At 39.1% G+C, this 19,853-nt stretch overlaps 1 protein-coding gene across 3 annotated transcripts in view; it reads right to left on the bottom strand.

The window, feature by feature from the left end:
- slc4a4a (solute carrier family 4 member 4a) overlaps positions 1–19,853 on the bottom strand; it is a 108,525-nt gene that overhangs the window by 30,518 nt on the left and 58,154 nt on the right. For all 3 annotated transcript variants that reach the window (XM_063017729.1, XM_063017730.1, XM_063017728.1), the window contains 7 exons: positions 19,138–19,295; positions 17,672–17,759; positions 17,430–17,584; positions 8,987–9,100; positions 7,849–8,023; positions 6,890–7,023; positions 1,691–1,962 (listed from right to left, as the gene is read on the bottom strand). In XM_063017729.1, coding sequence (XP_062873799.1) covers positions 1,691–1,962; positions 6,890–7,023; positions 7,849–8,023; positions 8,987–9,100; positions 17,430–17,584; positions 17,672–17,759; positions 19,138–19,295 — 1,096 coding nt within the window. The remainder of the gene's footprint in view (positions 1–1,690; positions 1,963–6,889; positions 7,024–7,848; positions 8,024–8,986; positions 9,101–17,429; positions 17,585–17,671; positions 17,760–19,137; positions 19,296–19,853) is intronic.

The raw sequence follows: 19,853 nt of genomic DNA, 5'->3' as shown, positions 1-19,853 counted from the left end.
ATAATCTACAAGGCTTGAGAATTTATTTGTATTTGTAAATTATTTTAATACCTACTTAAATGTATTACTTTGAATGACTAAATACAACCCCAAATCAGAAAAAGTTGGGACAGCATGGAAAATGCAAATAATAAAAAAACTTACTAACTTAACTAGCCCTAAATTGCCTCCGTCCCAAATTTTTTGGAATGTGTTGCAGGCCTGAAATGCAGGAATGGCAGTATATTAACAAATGAAATGAAGTTAAGCAGACAAAACATGACATAGCTACGGTTCAAACTGTCTGCAATCAAATAAAGGTCAAAGTAAATATATGAAACACTGCATTTTTATTGTATTTGCATTTTCCATGCTGTCCCAACTTTTTTGATTTGGGGTTGTAAATAAATACATTTATTATTAGTAATAGTAATATTATTATAATTGCTATTATTATAGTTGTTGTTGTTATTCATTAGTAGTAATTATTAGTAATTTGAGTTTTAGTTGGTTATCTGGGATTCAAGTAAAAGGTTTCCGAGTTCTAAAGTAAGATCCACTTGTTTGCCATACAAGGTATGCTCAAAAGTCTTCATCAGAACCAAAGTTCAAAAATATGAATATTCTTCCTGACTCACTTTTTTATTGGTGCCAGTCTGTTTATCCAGGTAGGTAAAAGCTGTCCATTTCAACATAATCTGAGGGTGAAGTTATTTGTCTTTACTGTGTAGATTTGTACAATCATCTTCATTGTAAAGTAATACATATCTTCTATAGTAATATATAAGTATGCAATTAAACTGAGGCTGCTGCTGGTACCTTTGTCAGATCTTCCTATCCTGCCAGTAAATGTACAAATGTACAGCAAATGTACAGCATTTTTTAAAGAGGGACTCACATAAGCACTTCTGAAAAACCAGAAACTCCCATTTTGGCTGCATCCCAAACCTTTTCACACTCCAAAGTACACTTTATGTCCTCATGTAAATAATACAGAAGCTTAATACTACTTAGAACCTCTTTGTGTGGCTAACTAGGAAAGCAAAAACTTTTAATTACTTAAAATCTGCTAAATGTTTAACAATGAGCCAAAACAGCTTTGGCCTGGCGAGACATGGACTAAACAAGACATCTGAATTTTTGTGGTATCTGATACCAGGGCATTACCAGCAGGTCCTTTAACTTCTTCAACCATCAAATGCACAATTAACCAAAATGCCCAAACGGGCATTGCTATGCACATTTTTGGGGAAGAACTGACTTGCTTAAACATGCTTAAAATGTGTAAATTACTGATACTACAAAGTGTCTTTGTTACCTGCATAGGTCAAAGCCCTGTAATACAGTGTCACCCTGACATTTTTTGGCTTGTGCCCAGTGTTTCTGTGTGGAACTGGACCCACTGTGACTCTGATCAGGATAAAGAAGTTGATAAAAATGAAGGAAATTGTAATAAAACAAATATTTTGTTTCATTTAATGCTAAACTATATGACAAGACCAGAATCCTTAAAAAGTGCTTTTACAATATATCAAACATACTGTTATGCCAGTACTGTGATATCAGGAACACAGCTTATGAGCTTACAAGGAGCAGTGCCCTCTTCATGTTCTGCACAGCAGAAATGACAACTAAAACACATTTTATCAGACCTGGTTAGGCATTTGTACCAGAAAAGTAAAGAAAACAATTTGGAGGCACAGTCCCTTACCTATAGCGGGTGCCATGCACATGCAGTCATACTGCGTGACAAGGTCCACTCTGTAGTCAGAATTGATGGGGTAGGTATGGGCAAGCTTTAGCATCTTCTTAAATGAATCATAGATGAAGATGAAGCTAATAAGAGAGGAAAAACCCTCCTCTGTGAAGCGTGTAAAGTACTGCACCAGGAAGCTGGCATCTGTGGCCACAAGCAGCAAAAGGAAAAAGGCCGACCACAGGCCAATCCACAGACGAAACTCCAGGTAGTCAAAATTGTTGTCCCTAAGAAAGCAGAAATTAGTGTGTATATATAAATATATATTTTTAAAAAGCAGGCTAAAAAGTATGTAGAGAAATGGATGGACTATAGTCAGTAAATGTAGAAATACAAAGTGCTTCTATATGGTAAGTGGAGCTGATAACATGGACAGTGAGTGTAGAAACAAGGAGTTGGTTTTAATGTTACGGCTGATCGGTATATACAGTCATGTGAAAAAATTAGGACACCCTATGAAAGCCTGTATATTTTTTAACATATTTGGACATTTGGATATTTAATATCAATTTTAACAATACTGAGGGATCCAAGTAATATGACTAAACAATTAAAAATTAAGAAAGGCCTTTTTACAACTTTCTGTAAAATGTTATTTAAAAAGAATGCAATTTCTGGTGAGGAATAAATTAGGACACCCCTACATATTGTCCCACTTAAAATAGTTAAGATCACACACAGGTGTATCACATCAGGTGCACATGATCAGAACATCGTTACCCAGCATTTTGAATGAGGCTTGCCCTATTTAAACCTCAGAAAATTAGTTTGGTGTGTCCCTGACTGTTGAAGTGAGAGTGAGCACCATGGTGAGATCCAAAGAGCTGTCTGAGGCCCTCAGAAAGAAGATTGTGGCTGCTTATGAGTCTGGTAAGGGATTAAAAAAGATCTCAAAAGAATTTGACATCAGCCATTCCACCATCCGGAAAATTGTTTACAAGTGGAGGACATTCAAAACAACTGCGACCATGCCCAGGTCTGGCCGTCCAAGCAAGTTCACCCCCAGAGCAGACCGTAAGATGTTAAAAGAAGTCATGAAAAATCCTAAAATTTCATCACAGGACCTACAGCAGGCTCTTGCTACTGTCGATGTGAAAGTGCATGACAACTATCAGAAAGAGACTACACAAGTTTAATTTTCATGGGAGGTGTGCAAGGAGGAAAACTTTGCTCTCTAAGAAAAACATTAAGGCCAGACTGAAGTTTGCCAGAGAGAACGCAGACAAAGGCCATGACTTCTGGAATAATGTTCTTCGGACAGATGAGTCTAAAATTGAATTATTTGGACACCAGAACAGAAGACATGTTTGGCGTAAACCAAATACAGCATTCCAAGAAAAGAACCTCATACCAACTGTGAAGCATGGAGGTGGAAGTGTCATGGTTTGGGGATGCTTTGCTGCAGCAGGACCTGGCCAGCTCACCATCATAGAATCCACCATGAATTCTACTGTGTATCAGAGGGTGCTTGAGGAACATGTGAAACCATCTGTAAAAAAATTAAAGCTGAAGCAGAACTGGACCCTGCAACATGACAATGACCCAAAACATACCAGTAAATCCACCAAGGACTGGCTGAAAACTAAGAAGTGGAGAGTCCTGGAATGGCCAAGTCAAAGTCCGGATCTTAATCCCATTGAGATGCTGTGGAGTGACTTAAAACAAGTTGTACATGCAAGAAACCCCTCAAACATCTCACAGCTGAAATAATTATGCGTTGAGGAGTGGGGCAAACTTTCTTCAGATCGATGTCAGAGATTGGTAGATGGCTACAAGAAGTGTCTCACTGAAGTTATTTCAGCTAAAGGGGGCAACACTAGTTATTAGAGGGTAGGGTGTCCTAACTTTTTCCTCCATTATAATATGCATTTTTGTTCATATCTTTTGTTTCATGAGTAAAACAATGTTAATTTTTGTTGTTTAATTAAAATTAAATCACTTTCTTTTCCAGAAATAAACAAAAACAAGATTGGACATTGATATGTGAACATTTCTTAATAAAGAGCTGCCTATTTAATGGGGTGTCCTAATTTCTTCACATGACTGTATATATACAGTGTATCACAAAAGTGAGTACACCCCTCACATTTCTGCAAATATTTCATTATATCTTTTCATGGGACAACACTATAGACATGAAACTTGGATATAACTTAGAGTAGTCAGTGTACAGCTTGTATAGCAGTGTAGATTTACTGTCTTCTGAAAATAACTCAACACACAGCCATTAATGTCTAAATAGCTGGCAACATAAGTGAGTACACCCCACAGTGAACATGTCCAAATTGTGCCCAAATGTGTCGTTGTCCCTCCCTGGTGTCATGTGTCAAGGTCCCAGGTGTAAATGGGGAGCAGGGCTGTTAAATTTGGTGTTTTGGGTACAATTCTCTCATACTGGCCACTGGATATTCAACATGGCACCTCATGGCAAAGAACAAATAGAATTGTTGCTCTCCACAAAGATGGCCTGGGCTATAAGAAGATTGCTAACACCCTGAAACTGAGCTACAGCATGGTGGCCAAGGTCATACAGCGGTTTTCCAGGACAGGTTCCACTCGGAACAGGCTTCGCCAGGGTCGACCAAAGAAGTTGAGTCCACGTGTTCGGCGTCATATCCAGAGGTTGGCTTTAAAAAATAGACACATGAGTGCTGCCAGCATTGCTGCAGAGGTTGAAGACGTGGGAGGTCAGCCTGTCAGTGCTCAGACCATACGCCGCACACTGCATCAACTCGGTCTGCATGGTCGTCATCCCAGAAGGAAGCTGACGCACAAGAAAGCCAGCAAACAGTTTGCTGAAAACAAGCAGTCCAAGAACATGGATTACTGGAATGCCCTGTGGTCTGACGAGACCAAGATAAACTTGTTTGGCTCAGATGGTGTCCAGCATGTGTGGCGGCTCCCTGGTGAGAAGTACCAAGACAACTGTATCTTGCCTACAGTCAAGCATGGTGGTGGTAGCATCATGGTCTTGGGCTGCATGAGTGTTGCTGGCACTGGGGAGCTGCAGTTCATTGAGGGAAACATGAATTCCAACATGTACTGTGACATTCTGAAACAGAGCATGATCCCCTCCCTTCAAAAACTGGGCCTCATGGCAGTTTTCCAACAGGATAACGACCCCAAACACAACCTCCAAGATGACAACTGCCTTGCTGAGGAAGCTGAAGGTAAAGGTGATGGACTAAACCCAATTGAGCACCTGTGGCGCATCCTCAAGTGGAAGGTGGAGGAGTTCAAGGTGTCTAACATCCACCAGCTCCGTGATGTCATCATGGAGGAGTGGAAGAGGATTCCAGTAGCAACCTGTGCAGCTCTGGTGAATTCCATGCCCAGGAGGGTTAAGGCAGTGCTGGATAATAATGGTGGTCACACAAAATATTGACACTTTGGGCACAATTTGGACATGTTCACTGTGGGGTGTACTCACTTATGTTGCCAGCTATTTAGACATTAATAGTGTTGAGTTATTTTCAGAAGACAGTAAATCTACAATGTTGTACACTGACTACTCCAAGTTATATCCAAGTTTTATTTCTATAGTGTTGTCCCATGAAAAGATATAATAAAATATTTGCAGAAATGTGAGGGGTGTACTCACTTTTGTGATACACTGTATATACATAAGTTACAAAAGTTAGGACACCCCATGAAAACCTCTTTTTTGAACATATTTAAACATATGGACATTTGAGCTTCATTTGAACAGTACTGAGCTTATATAACTAAACAACAAAAATTTTAAAAAAATTACTTGTAAAATGTAATGAACAAAAATGGAAATTTATTGTCAGGAAAAAGTTAGGACACCCCCACATTTATTATTACTTAAAATGTCTAAAATTAGAATCCGGTGCACCATATCAACCACAATGATTAGACCATCGTTAGAGGACATTGGAGTTTTATTTAAACCTCAGACATTAGTTTGGTTTGCTCTTGATTGTTGAAGTGAGTGTAATCACCATGGTGAGATCTAAAGAGCTCTCTGAGGCCTTCAGAAAGAAGGTTGTAGATGCATATGAGTCTGGGAAGGAATTTAAAAAGATCTCAAAACAATTAGAAATCAGCCGTTCCACTGTCCGGAAAAAAATTTACAAGTGGTGAATATTTAAAACAACTGCTAACATGGCCAGGTCAGGCCGTCCTAGCAAGATCGGCTCAAGAGCAGACCGCAAGATGCGTAAAGAAGACTCCAATAATCCTACAATGTCATCACGAGACCTACAGGTAGCTCTTGCCAAAGTTGATAGCAATGTACATGCATCTACCATCAGAAAGAGACTGCACACGTTTGATTTTCATGGGAGAAGAGCAAGGAGGAAACTCTTGTTGTCAAAAAAAAAAAAAAAAAAACATCTGGGCAAGACTAAAGTTTACCAGAGAATCCAAAAGTTGAATTATTTTGGCACAGTAACAGAAGACATGTTTGGTGCAAACCAAACACTGCATTTGAGCACAAGAACCTCAGCAGCAGGCCCTGGCAAGCTTTCCATTATAGAACCCACAATGAATTCTTCACTGTATCAGAGGGTGCTTAAGTAAAATCTAAGACCACCTGAAGCTGAAGAGGAGGTGGACCATGCAACATGACAACGACCCAAAACATTACAGTAAATCCACCAAGAAATGGCTCAAAAAAAAAAGAAATGGAGAGTTCTGGAATGGCCAAGTAAAAGCCCGGATCTTAATCCTATTGAGATGCTGTGGGGTGATTTGAAACGAAACCCATCAAACCTCACACAGCTGAAGAAATTCTGCATGGAGGAGTGGAAAAAACTTTCTCCCAGTCGATGTCAGAGACTGGTAGATGGTTATAGGAAATGTCTAATTGAGGTTATTTCAGCCAAAGGGGGAATACCAGCTATTAGGGCATGGGGTGTCCTAACTTTTTCTTCACAAGAAATTTCTGTAATAATTTGCATAAATTACTAAGTTATTTGATTGTTTTCTGATATGCTTCAAATAAAAAGTTGCTTTATAACTTTTAAATCTCACTAGTGATTTTTTTTACTGCTGAAAACTTTGCCCTTTTGATTTTAGATATTGCACATAAAAAAGTCAAAGAAATAGGTTTGGCTAAGTGAAAAGCATTGTCATAATGTGATGTTATAGGGGGTTTTTCTGTTACACATAAAGAAAATAATGAGTAACCTGCTAAAATTGAAGAGCAGTCTCTCAAAGACAAGTACAGGGCCCGTACTGCTGAGAATGATAAGAGGCTGTCCAGCCAGAAAGCAGAAAACGGCTCCAGATACAGCTGTGCCCAGAAAACTCTCCAGCACCCCCTGCACAAAGCAGGCAAGGTGAGGGTTATATACACAAAGCCATGCAGCTAAGGCCAGGCTAATTTGCCTTGCACACCAGTTCACCCTGACCCTGTGAGGAATGTGTGTAGGTGCAACAGTGAGACAAGTGAGGAATCTGTCCTTGCATAAGGTCGTCATGTGCAGTGAGTTGAGGGTAGTATATCTGGTGTGTAACGGTGTGAGTGTGATATGACAATTATGTTTCATGTAAATTTACTATATAACATCAACTTGCAAATGCACCACTGTAAACCGCCAAATTTTAGCATTTATGATCCATGCAACTGACCACTTCAGTTCCCAAACTAGCTGATTTTAGCTTTTCTGTTTCAAGCAATTGTTTTTGTTTCTCAAACTGACTATTCATTTTCCAGAGTGGTTCATATACAATTTTAGCATCAATCATCTAAGTAACTGACCATTCATTTTCCAAAGTATTTGATTTTATCATCACTTATTCAAGTAACTGACCTTTAATTTTCCCAAACTACCGATTTTTTAGTATCCCTCGCTCAAGCAACTGACACTTTCACTTCCCATTCCATATTATTTTGGCATTACATGTTCAAGCAATTGACCATTTAATCCCTTAAACTAGCTGGCTTTAGCATCACTCATTTGAGCAACTGACAACTTCAATTCACAAGAAAGCTGATTTTATCACTCAGCCAGGCAACATCTAAAATTATTTAGTTAATGTTACATACAGTTAACTGTTTAATGATATTGATGATTATGATAAAGCCCATATTGTTAACAAATAAATTCCTATTGAAAACAGTGGTGTAATAGGATGATTACTACCTGCATGTTGTCAGTGGCATCCCCAAGTAGTCCTCCGAATGTGATTGCATTGGTAACGGTTCCCAAATAGATAAACAGGATAGCAGACAGTGACTGGATGTGAAGCGCATCATAGAAATCACTGGCAAAGAATGGTGCTTTTCTTTTAATGTCAAGTAAAAGGCCTCCACAAAAACTGCAAACAAATATTTATTTTTACATCAATAAGTCAATAAAGCAACTCAGGTTTTAGCAAGAAAAACATTGTTTATTAACTAGTAGAATTTAATACAACGTCATACTTCTAAACGAAAGAAGAGAAATTCTGGACCATTTTGACATTTCTACATTAGAATTGCTTTAAGGACTCTAAAAACTGAACACAAATGTTCTTTCTGATTTATTTTGGTATGTTGTATTACATTATCACCCCCTTGTTTCAACTGAGGTGAAAAATGTGTACCCTGATCTTAAGTCAAGTGGGTATTTATTTATTTATTTATTTATTTATTTTTTACTAATTAATTAATTATAGACTAGAAATTTTTTCAGGTTTTTCACTTAATATTTTTCACTGCGTTTAAAAACCTTTTTTGCAAGCACATGGTTTCATGTGCTTTTGGTGCGATCTTTGAATTTTAAGTGATGATAAACACATTTTTCCTTCCTTCAGACCACAATTTTGTGATGCAGAAATCCATCACTAAAAAGTTCACAAACTTTTCTTACAGTTGAGCCATTCACATCCTGTTGATTTGATAAATGTGTGGGTACAAGGTAGGTGTACCAAATTAATTAATTACATATTATTACAGAATATTTTTTGCATGGTAAACAGAATCCGGTAATAGTTTTGTTTCCTCTTTCTTTCGGCTGCTCACATATTTAGGGGTCACAACAGCAGATCATTCTGGTTCATATGGTTCATATGGGACAGTGGTAGCCTAGTGGGTAGGTTCCTATGGGATATGCGAAGAAAGAATTTCATTGTACTGTACAACTGAATATGTATATATGACAAATAAAGTATATCTTCTAATATGGTAAACCTGTTTTAAGTTTTTCTGTTAAATGTATTTCGTTTAAAACCAGTAACCTGAGGTAGACATAATAGGAAAGGAGGAAGCATGTTATAAACTAAAGCCACTTAGGGACTCACCGCCCTGTTTTTTTCAACTCTTCCCCAGCTGCATGTCCCCCTCCCCCATGACCTCCATCATGAGGTGTGTCTCCATTCATCTGTGCACTGTCCCCTCCAGCATACATGTTCTTCCTAGATAAGAGACATGGGCAGGCAGGAGACAGTGAATAATCCAGTCAATTATAACAGAGTCCTCATTTTGCTGCTGCATTAAAACTGTATTAAGGCTAAGGCAGACTATCTTATGGAAGCTTAAAGTACAACACATTGATGCATTTTCAAGCATTTCTCAGTACATGTTTTAGTCTATGTTAAATAAACACCAACTTTTATTGTATTTTAGACCTTAATTGACTTATGACTTTTCCATGTTTAGATCATGAATTAATGACAATTCCAGAGTGTAGTAAAAGCCCTAACCCTAAACACCCACAGGCTCTTACAAGCAGTTGAATAAGAATCCAAAAATAATGGTCATTGATCTCTACAAAAAAGGAATGCTATAGCCCGCTCTAAAATTATTGACAGCCCTGGCAAAGATGAGTAAAATGTACACCTTTTGGTAAATCTCATACTAGAAAAAAGGTAAGTTTATTTTGAGTAAAAAAATAATAGTAAATAATATCAAATAATTTATTTTAACTAAATGTACAGCAATTACTTTAATCCCTAGTAAATCTAAGAAACAAATATGACAAGCTTTTTCCATTTATATTTTACTGTTTATTTGAATGTCTAGAAACTTTTATGCAGTAATCAATGACTTCATACATATATAGGGTGACACAAAAGTCATTATTATCTTAGTCATTCATAAGTCAAGAGATGACTATAAATAGCAACTTGCCTAAAATGCCCATTTCTAAAGTTCCAATAAACTTGAACTGTGACCAACTTGCCTGGACAAGGAATTAAGTTTGTTTTGCCTCCACAAATATTGCAAATAATAGAAATAGAGATAAAAACAAGTTACACTAAAATAAAAAATAAAAATACTGAACTTGGAGATTTACAGTAAAATTTGCATTTTTGGGTTACCATACCTCTAAAACTACTGTCAGGTGCCACCTCTATGCCACTGTTTGGAAGGTCCAGTGAGGTCATTTTGTTTTCAAATTAGTACTATCAACTGGAAAGACTTTAATTGTTTGAGACTTTGACTCTATTTTAGAATTTATAAGTATTGCCCAAAATGTAACAGGACCTACTCACAGCTGTAAACATACCTTAGACTTACTATGAACACATGATGTTACATTGCAACTGCAGCAGAATTCATAAACAGACTACTGGAATTAACAACTGTGTCACCATCAGGGCCTGAAGAGCTAAAACATTTAGAGTCAAGATAGAAAAATATGACCACATTCAGAGTGTGCCATCTGGCAATATTAAACACCAATTCACTTGGAGCAGCAAGGGTGTTAATAGTGACTTATCCATCAAGGAAAGCCAACTAAAATCAAATCCCCCAAACTGAGCTAACTGCATTGATTAAATAATCAAAGTCATGTATACTTGACCCTGTTCCAACCCTTTTACTTAAAGATTTGCTCCTTGCTAATGTAGTGTCCCTTAGACTTGGATATGTACCCAAATTGTGTTGTCATTAAATCCCTGCTAAAAACTATTTTTGATCCATGTCCTTTCTAATTATAGACTGAACTTTCTTTTTGTCTCCAAGATTCTAGAAAGAGCAGTTTTCCAACAATTATTTTCTTGTCCGTACAAAAATGTTCTGTTTCTCTTTTCTTGTTCTTTTAGATTTTAGCGTGACGTTTGATACGTCATTACATTTTACTGGATAGGCCAAAACACTCTTTAGCCTAACACTCTTGGTTTAAATCCTACTTTACTGACAGCTCTCAATGTGTTTATTTAAATAATAAAATGCTTGGAAACTACAATAGTAAAGTATGGTGTTCCAGTATGGGACCTCTATTATTTACACTCTATATGCTAGCATTAGAAAAATTTATTCATAAACACAGCATTTAATTTTGCTATGCAGATCACACACAGCTGTATATATCAGCTGTGTATATACAGGGTTTGGACAATGAAACTGAAACACCTGGTTTTAGACCACAATAATTTATTAGTATGGTGTAGGGCCTCCTTTTGCGGCCAATACAGCGTCAATTCGTCTTGGAAATGACATATACAAGTCCTGCACAGTGGTCAGAGGGATTTTAAGCCATTCTTCTTGCAGGATAGTGGCCAGGTCACTACGTGATGCTGGTGGAGGAAAACGTTTCCTGACTCGCTTCTCCAAAACACCCCAAAGTGGCTCAATAATATTTAGATCTGGTGACTGTGCAGGCCATGGGAGATGTTCAACTTCACTTTCATGTTCATCAAACCAATCTTTCACCAGTCTTGCTGTGTGTATTGGTGCATTGTCATCCTGATACACGGCACCGCCTTCAGGATACAATGTTTGAACCATTGGATGCACATGGTCCTCCAGAATGGTTCGGTAGTCCTTGGCAGTGACGCGCCCATCTAGCACAAGTATTGGGCCAAGGGAATGCCATGATATGGCAGCCCAAACCATCACTGATCCACCCCCATGCTTCACTGTGGGCATGCAACAGTCTGGGTGGTACGCTTCTTTGGGGCTTCTCCACACCGTAACTCTCCCGGATGTGGGGAAAACAGTAAAGGTGGACTCATCAGAGAACAAAACATGTTTCACATTGTCCACAGCCCAAGATTTGCGCTCCTTGCACCATTGAAACCGACGTTTGGCATTGGCACGAGTGACCAAAGGTTTGGCTATAGCAGCCCGGCCATGTATATTGACCCTGTGGAGCTCCCGACGGACAGTTCTGGTGGAAACAGGAGAGTTGAGGTGCACATTTAATTCTGCCGTGATTTGGGCAGCCGTGGTTTTATGTTTTTTGGATACAATCCGGGTTAGCACCCGAACATCCCTTTCAGACAGCTTCCTCTTGCGTCCACAGTTAATCCTGTTGGATGTGGTTTGTCCTTCTTGGTGGTATGCTGACATTACCCTGGATACCGTGGCTCTTGATACATCACAAAGACTTGCTGTCTTGGTCACAGATGCGCCAGCAAGACGTGCACCAACAATTTGTCCTCTTTTGAACTCTGGTATGTCACCCATAATGTTGTGTGCATTGCAATAAAAAAAAACTGTGCTCTTACCCTGCTAAATGAACCTTCACACTCTGCTCTTACTGGTGCAATGTGCAATTAATGAAGATTGGCCACCAGACTGGTCCAATTTAGCCATGAAACCTCCCACACTAAAATGACAGGTGTTTCAGTTTCATTGTCCAACCCCTGTATATATATATATATATATATATATATATATATATATATATATATATATATATATATGTATATAAATATATATATACAGTGTATCACAAAAGTGAGTACACCCCTCACATTTCTGCAAATATTTCATTATATCTTTTCATGGGACAACACTATAGACATGAAACTTGGATATAACTTAGAGTAGTCAGTGTACAGCTTGTATAGCAGTGTAGATTTACTGTCTTCTGAAAATAACTCAACACACAGCCATTAATGTCTAAATAGCTGGCAACATAAGTGAGTACACCCCACAGTGAACATGTCCAAATTGTGCCCAAATGTGTCGTTGTCCCTCCCTGGTGTCATGTGTCAAGGTCCCAGGTGTAAATGGGGAGCAGCGCTGTTAAATTTGGTGTTTTGGGTACAATTCTCTCATACTGGCCACCGGATATTCAACATGGCACCTCATGGCAAAGAACTCTCTGAGGATGTGAGAAATAGAATTGTTGCTCTCCACAAAGATGGCCTGGGCTATAAGAAGATTGCTAACACCCTGAAACTGAGCTACAGCATGGTGGCCAAGGTCATACAGCGGTTTTCCAGGACAGGTTCCACTCGGAACAGGCTTCACCAGGGTCGACCAAAGAAGTTGAGTCCACGTGTTCGGCGTCATATCCAGAGGTTGGCTTTAAAAAATAGACACATGAGTGCTGCCAGCATTGCTGCAGAGGTTGAAGACGTGGGAGGTCAGCCTGTCAGTGCTCAGACCATACGCCGCACACTGCATTAACTCGGTCTGCATGGTCGTCATCCCAGAAGGAAGCTGACGCACAAGAAAGCCCGCAAACAGTTTGCTGAAGACAAGCAGTCCAAGAACATGGATTACTGGAATGCCCTGTGGTCTGACGAGACCAAGATAAACTTGTTTGGCTCAGATGGTGTCCAGCATGTGTGGCGGCGCCCTGGTGAGAAGTACCAAGACAACTGTATCTTGCCTACAGTCAAGCATGGTGGTGGTAGCATCATGGTCTTGGGCTGCATGAGTGTTGCTGGCACTGGGGAGCTGCAGTTCATTGAGGGAAACATGAATTCCAACATGTACTGTGACATTCTGAAACAGAGCATGATCCCCTCCCTTCGAAAACTGGGCCTCATGGCAATTTTCCAACAGGATAACGACCCCAAACACAACCTCCAAGATGACAACTGCCTTGCTGAGGAAGCTGAAGGTAAAGGTGATGGACTAAACCCAATTGAGCACCTGTGGCGCATCCTCAAGTGGAAGGTGGAGGAGTTCAAGGTGTCTAACATCCACCAGCTCCGTGATGTCATCATGGAGGAGTGGAAGAGGATTCCAGTAGCAACCTGTGCAGCTCTGGTGAATTCCATGCCCAGGAGGGTTAAGGCAGTGCTGGATAATAATGGTGGTCACACAAAATATTGACACTTTGGGCACAATTTGGACATGTTCACTGTGGGGTGTACTCACTTATGTTGCCAGCCATTTAGACATTAATGGCTGTGTGTTGAGTTATTTTCAGAAGACAGTAAATCTACACCGCTATACAAGTTGTACACTGACTACTCTAAGTTATATCCAAGTTTTATTTCTATAGTGTTGTCCCATGAAAAGATATAATAAAATATTTGCAGAAATGTGAGGGGTGTACTCACTTTTGTGATACACTGTATATATATATACAGTGTATCACAAAAGTGAGTACACCCCTCACATTTCTGCAGATATTTAAGTATATCTTTTCATGGGACAACACTGACAAAATGACACTTTGACACAATGAAAAGTAGTCTGTGTGCAGCTTATATAACAGTGTAAATTTATTCTTCCCTCAAAATAACTCAATATACAGCCATTAATGTCTAAACCACCGGCAACAAAAGTGAGTACACCCCTAAGAGACTACACCCCTAAATGTCCAAATTGAGCACTGCTTGTCATTTTCCCTCCAAAATGTCATGTGACTCGTTAGTGTTACTAGGTCTCAGGTGTGCATAGGGAGCAGGTGTGTTCAATTTAGTAGTACAGCTCTCACACTCTCTCATACTGGTCACTGAAAGTTCCAACATGGCACCTCATGGCAAAGAACTCTCCGAGGATCTTAAAAGACGAATTGTTGCGCTACATGAAGATGGCCAAGGCTACAAGAAGATTGCCAACACCCTGAAACTGAGCTGCAGCACAGTGGCCAAGATCATCCAGCGTTTTAAAAGAGCAGGGTCCACTCAGAACAGACCTCGCGTTGGTCGTCCAAAGAAGCTGAGTGCACGTGCTCAGCGTCACATCCAACTGCTGTCTTTGAAAGATAGGCGCAGGAGTGCTGTCAGCATTGCTGCAGAGATTGAAAAGGTGGGGGGTCAGCCTGTCAGTGCTCAGACCATACGCCGCACACTACATCAAATTGGTCTGCATGGCTGTCACCCCAGAAGGAAGCCTCTTCTGAAGTCTCTACACAAGAAAGCCCGCAAACAGTTTGCTGAAGACATGTCAACAAAGGACATGGATTACTGGAACCATGTCCTATGGTCTGATGAGACCAAGATTAATTTGTTTGGTTCAGATGGTCTCAAGCATGTGTGGCGGCAATCAGGTGAGGAGTACAAAGATAAGTGTGTCATGCCTACAGTCAAGCATGGTGGTGGGAATACCATGGTCTGGGGCTGCATGAGTGCAGCAGGTGTTGGGGAGTTACATTTCATTGAGGGACACATGAACTCCAATATGTACTGTGAAATACTGAAGCAGAGCATGATCCCCTGCCTCCGGAAACTGGGTCGCAGGGCAGTGTTCCAGCATGATAATGACCCCAAACACACCTCTAAGACGACCACTGCTTTATTGAAGAGGCTGAGGGTAAAGGTGATGGACTGGCCAAGCATGTCTCCAGACCTAAACCCAATAGAACATCTTTGGGGCATCCTCAAGCGGAAGGTGGAGGAGCGCAAAGTCTCGAATATCCGCCAGCTCCGTGATGTCGTCATGGAGGAGTGGAAAAGCATTCCAGTGGCAACCTGTGAAGCTCTGGTAAACTCCATGCCCAGGAGAGTTAAGGCAGTTCTGGGAAATAATGGTGGCCACACAAAATATTGACACTTCAGGAACTTTCACTGAGGGGTGTACTCACTTTTGTTGCCGGTGGTTTAGACATTAATGGCTGTATATTGAGTTATTTTGAGGGAAGAATAAATGTACACTGTTATATAAGCTGCACACAGACTACTTTTCATTGTGTCAAAGTGTCATTTTGTCAGTGTTGTCCCATGAAAAGATATACTTAAATATCTGCAGAAATGTGAGGGGTGTACTCACTTTTGTGATACACTGTATATATATATATATATATATATATAAGATTGTGTAAACAACATAAAAAACTGGATGTCGTGTCATTTTCTATTAACTCAAATAAAACATATTACTTGTAAAACCTTGGGTGTGACAATTGATTGAAACTTCTTTTTTAATGCACATGTTAAGAATATTACTTGAGTTGCTTACTTTCATCTGTGCAATATTTCTAAAAAAAGAAATATACTGACTGTTAATGATGCTAAAAAAATGGATCCATAGCTTTTTGGTTAGATTATTGCAATGCTTTTCTCACTGGATGCTCTAGTAGATCCATAAACAAACTCCAGCTGGTTCAAAATGCAGCAGCTCTAGTGCTAAGTAGAACTAGAAAGTTTTACCATATTAGCCGTATTCTGTCATCTCCACACTGGCTACCAATTAAATTCTGCATTCATTACAAAATACTTTAAAGGGTTACCTATAGTAACAGGGGTTTTTGGTCTTAGATGCTGTAAAGTTACATTGAGACAATGTCTATTGTAAAAAGCGCAATACAAATAAATTTGACTTGACTTTTTGGCAGCAAACACCTTCAGGTGGATGTCATAAAAAGTTGGATGACTACACTAAAAAGAACCTGATGCCCACTGTTAAGTATGGAGCAGGGCCTGATGTTGTGGAGCGGTTTTTATGCCATAGGCTATGGGAAATCTGTTATGGCTCATGGCATCATGGACTCCAGGAAATACAAGGACATCAAAATCTGTCTGCCACTGCAAAAAACTAAAAATGGCTCATTAATGGATATTCTAGCAGGACATTGATCCAAAACATATGTCCGGATCAACACAAAAATGGTTAATTGAACACAAAATTAAGCTTTTACCATCTTTATCTTACTCCCAAGATCTAATCCCTATAGAAAATCTGTGGAGTAAACTGAATTGAATCATGCACAAGTAAGGACCTAGGACTAGGAGAAATTCTGAAAAGAGAAAAAAAAAGTCTCCGGCTCTGTATTCCACAACATAAAAGCATTTCACTGCTAGTCAACCATGTATGACCTATGTCCAATAATCTTTGCTTTGATCTGATTTGACCTTATGTTATAAGAAAACATTAGGTACTGTTTTACTGGCAATTAGAAATTGTACAAAGTATTAAATGCAGGGGTGCCAATAAGAGTGGCAGATGTGTTTATTTAAATAATTTCTTGATGAAGGATTTCTGAATATCTCTGAATAAATAAAACAGTTTTACTTTTACTAAATTTACTTTAAGGGTTGTTCTCTTTTTCAGTTAACCATTTACCAAAAGGTGAATTTCTTTTAACCCTTTTTACTTATCATCACCAGGGGTGCCAATCATTGTAGACGGGGACTGTATGAAAAAAATATCAATAGGCTTCCAGTTCACTGTTCAAATGTCATTAAAACTAATTGGACGTATGAAGGTCAAGGCAAGATAGAACCACTTGTATGCTGAGCAGAAAGATAAAGCCAAACTCCCATATAACAGCAAAGAATTTGCAGGTTTAGCTTACACAGATGTGGTAATGCACCTTTGGGCTGCACAGCAATACTTGCACAAAATAATCTGCATGGAAAATCATTCAGTGGAAGGCTTATGTGCAATTTCATCACAAAAATCAATGTCTGAAATATTTATGTCAGAGGCAGCAAAAATAAACTTTTTGCTCTCAAAGGTGTGTATTAAAAAAGAGCATTACTTGAAACAAAAAATGCCAACTGGTAAGCATTACAGTGGGTCTAATATTAAATCTGAACAAAAACTCATTATAAGTGTTAACCACTTAAAATTTTAACCACAACATTTGGAGTACCAAATCATTGCTTGTACCTTTTGTCTGATGATGGGAGTGACTTTGGAGGCTCTATTCTGATGGCAGGGTCCCATTCACCTGGAGGCAGGACAATTACTTCATCCAAGAACTCGTCAATGCCAGCAAGTAAGTCTTGCCTGTCCTTGGCTTTGTACGCAATGTCATGGAATACCTTCAGAAAAATCACCCTAATTATTTACCAAAAGTTTGTCATTAGATAAAAAAACACAAATTACATGCTCAACATTTCATTGCATACCTCATCAGACATAAGGGTAGCTATGGCTCTTCCAATTTCATGATACGACTTGGCTTTGCCTTTGGGCCCAAGAAGAATGAAAAGGAACCTGTATGGAAAAGTTAATTGCTTCATTTACAGTCTGCTGTATCAAAAGTTTTCACATATTTTACAAGGTCCAGGACTGCTGATGCAGATGTAGTTTTGTCTGTCTTTATTCATCCTGCTAATTAAGGTCCCCATGGCCTAGAACTTATCAAGTTATTCTAAACAACCAAGAAGCCAAGTGTGTTAGATAAGAAAGTCATTTAGTCATTTCAACTGTCAGTAATTTAACTAAAACCAAATTCAAGCTACATTCTGAGATGTAAAATGTAAGCCTGGGTTGTAAATTCGGCTTCAAAGTGTTTGCACAGAAGTGACTTCTTTATGGAGCTTTTAGGCTGCACCATACAGTCAAGCCGGAAAGTCTGCACACCACTTTCACCTTCTCCACGTTTTATTACATTACAGACTCATTCTATAATAGACTGAGTTCATTTCTTGTCACAAAGTTCTACACAATATAGCCCACAATGACAAAGTGAAAGCAGGTTTTTAGACATTTGTGCTAATTTATTAAAAATCAAAATGTAAAATATCATATGTACACAAGTGTGCACACCCTTTGATATAACACCAAAAAGTGAGGTGCATTTTGTTTCTACAATTTAACTGGAGTCCACCTGTGGTAAATTCAATTGATTGGACATGATTGGGGATTGCCAACACCTGCCTACATAAGGTCCCACAGTTGACAGTGCATATCAGAGCAAACTCCAAGCCATGGGGTCAAGGGAATTATCTGCAGACCTCAGAAACAGGATTGTGTCAAGGCATGGATCTGGAGAAAGGTACAGAAAAATTGCTACAGCTTTACAGGTCCCAAAGAGCACAGTGGCCACCATCATTCATAAATGAAGGAAGTTTGGAACCACCAAAAATCTAGACCTGGCCGCCCGGCCAAACTGAGCAATAGGGGAAGACGGGCCTTGGCCAGGGAGGTGAGCAGGAACCCGAGGGTTACTCTGACAGAGCTCCAGCCTATCCTTGTGGAGATGGGAGAACCTATCAGAAGATCAACCATCCAGGCAGCACTCCACAAAACACGTCTTTGTGGTAGAGTGGCCAGACAGAAGCCACTCCTTAGTAAAAGGCACATGACAGCCAGCTTGTAGTTTGCCAAAATTTGGAAACTGTTTTTTTTCCCATGAGACAGTGAAATAATTGTCATTTAATTTAAATAATTTTTTAATTTTAGTATTTAACCAACTAATATTGTGTGGAATATGCTTTTTACACTACTGCACAGTTGACAAAAAAGCTAACAGATGGTTGAATGTTTTGGTCAAAAATTACTATATACTATAGCAGATGTTTATTTGTAGTGCCTTGCAATATCACAATTACAAGCATAAACCAGGATTTAAAGCTTATACTGCTCATACCTGGTTGGAACTGGCACTTCTGTTAAAGCTCCTAGCATGACGGCCTGCTGTAGCCTCACAAAAGCCACAAAAGGAGCATCTAGGAAATCCACTTCCCCAACAAGCACGTTGGAGGCCTCTGCATCTCTGGGTAACTTCTTCATAAACTTGTTCTTCAGCTGGAATGACAGGACAATTAATGAATCCAGTGACATGGGTAAAGCTATGATAATTAAGCTTTGGACAAACCATGCACTCTATTTCTACATGCCAAGGAGTAATCAAGGAGAAATCACCAACTGTCCATGTGATTGTACATTTTGAATAAAAGTTGGACAGAAGGCTGCTAGGTAGCAGGTGTCTTCTGTTAGAGCTGCATTTTGACTACATTGACCAAGACACTCATGTCAACAAAATAATGGCACCTAACATACAGGTAAGTTGCTTGCATAGAGAACATAAATACATCAATTTTATGTCATACATTAATTCTATGCAGAGCAATGCTTTGGGAGTTCTTTGGGCCCAAGCTCATCTCTTACCCAAATATTTTGAGTGTGGTAAAGGGATCAAATTCTAGACTTCATTTTTAAATAAGAGTAATAAAAGTATAAAACACAATTAAATGTGATCTTTTTAAGCTTTGTACTTTTGTCTGTTTAATGACAATTCAAAAGAAAAAAAACAAGAATCAGGGATTTGTTTAATTAAAAAAATGTTTGTTTATTAGATAAGTG

This window comes from Trichomycterus rosablanca, chromosome 21 (assembly GCF_030014385.1).
Source record: "Trichomycterus rosablanca isolate fTriRos1 chromosome 21, fTriRos1.hap1, whole genome shotgun sequence".
Taxonomy (NCBI): Eukaryota; Metazoa; Chordata; class Actinopteri; order Siluriformes; family Trichomycteridae; genus Trichomycterus; species Trichomycterus rosablanca.
Note: the sequence above shows the minus strand (reverse complement) of the source record. Positions and strands in the feature narration are given on the sequence as shown.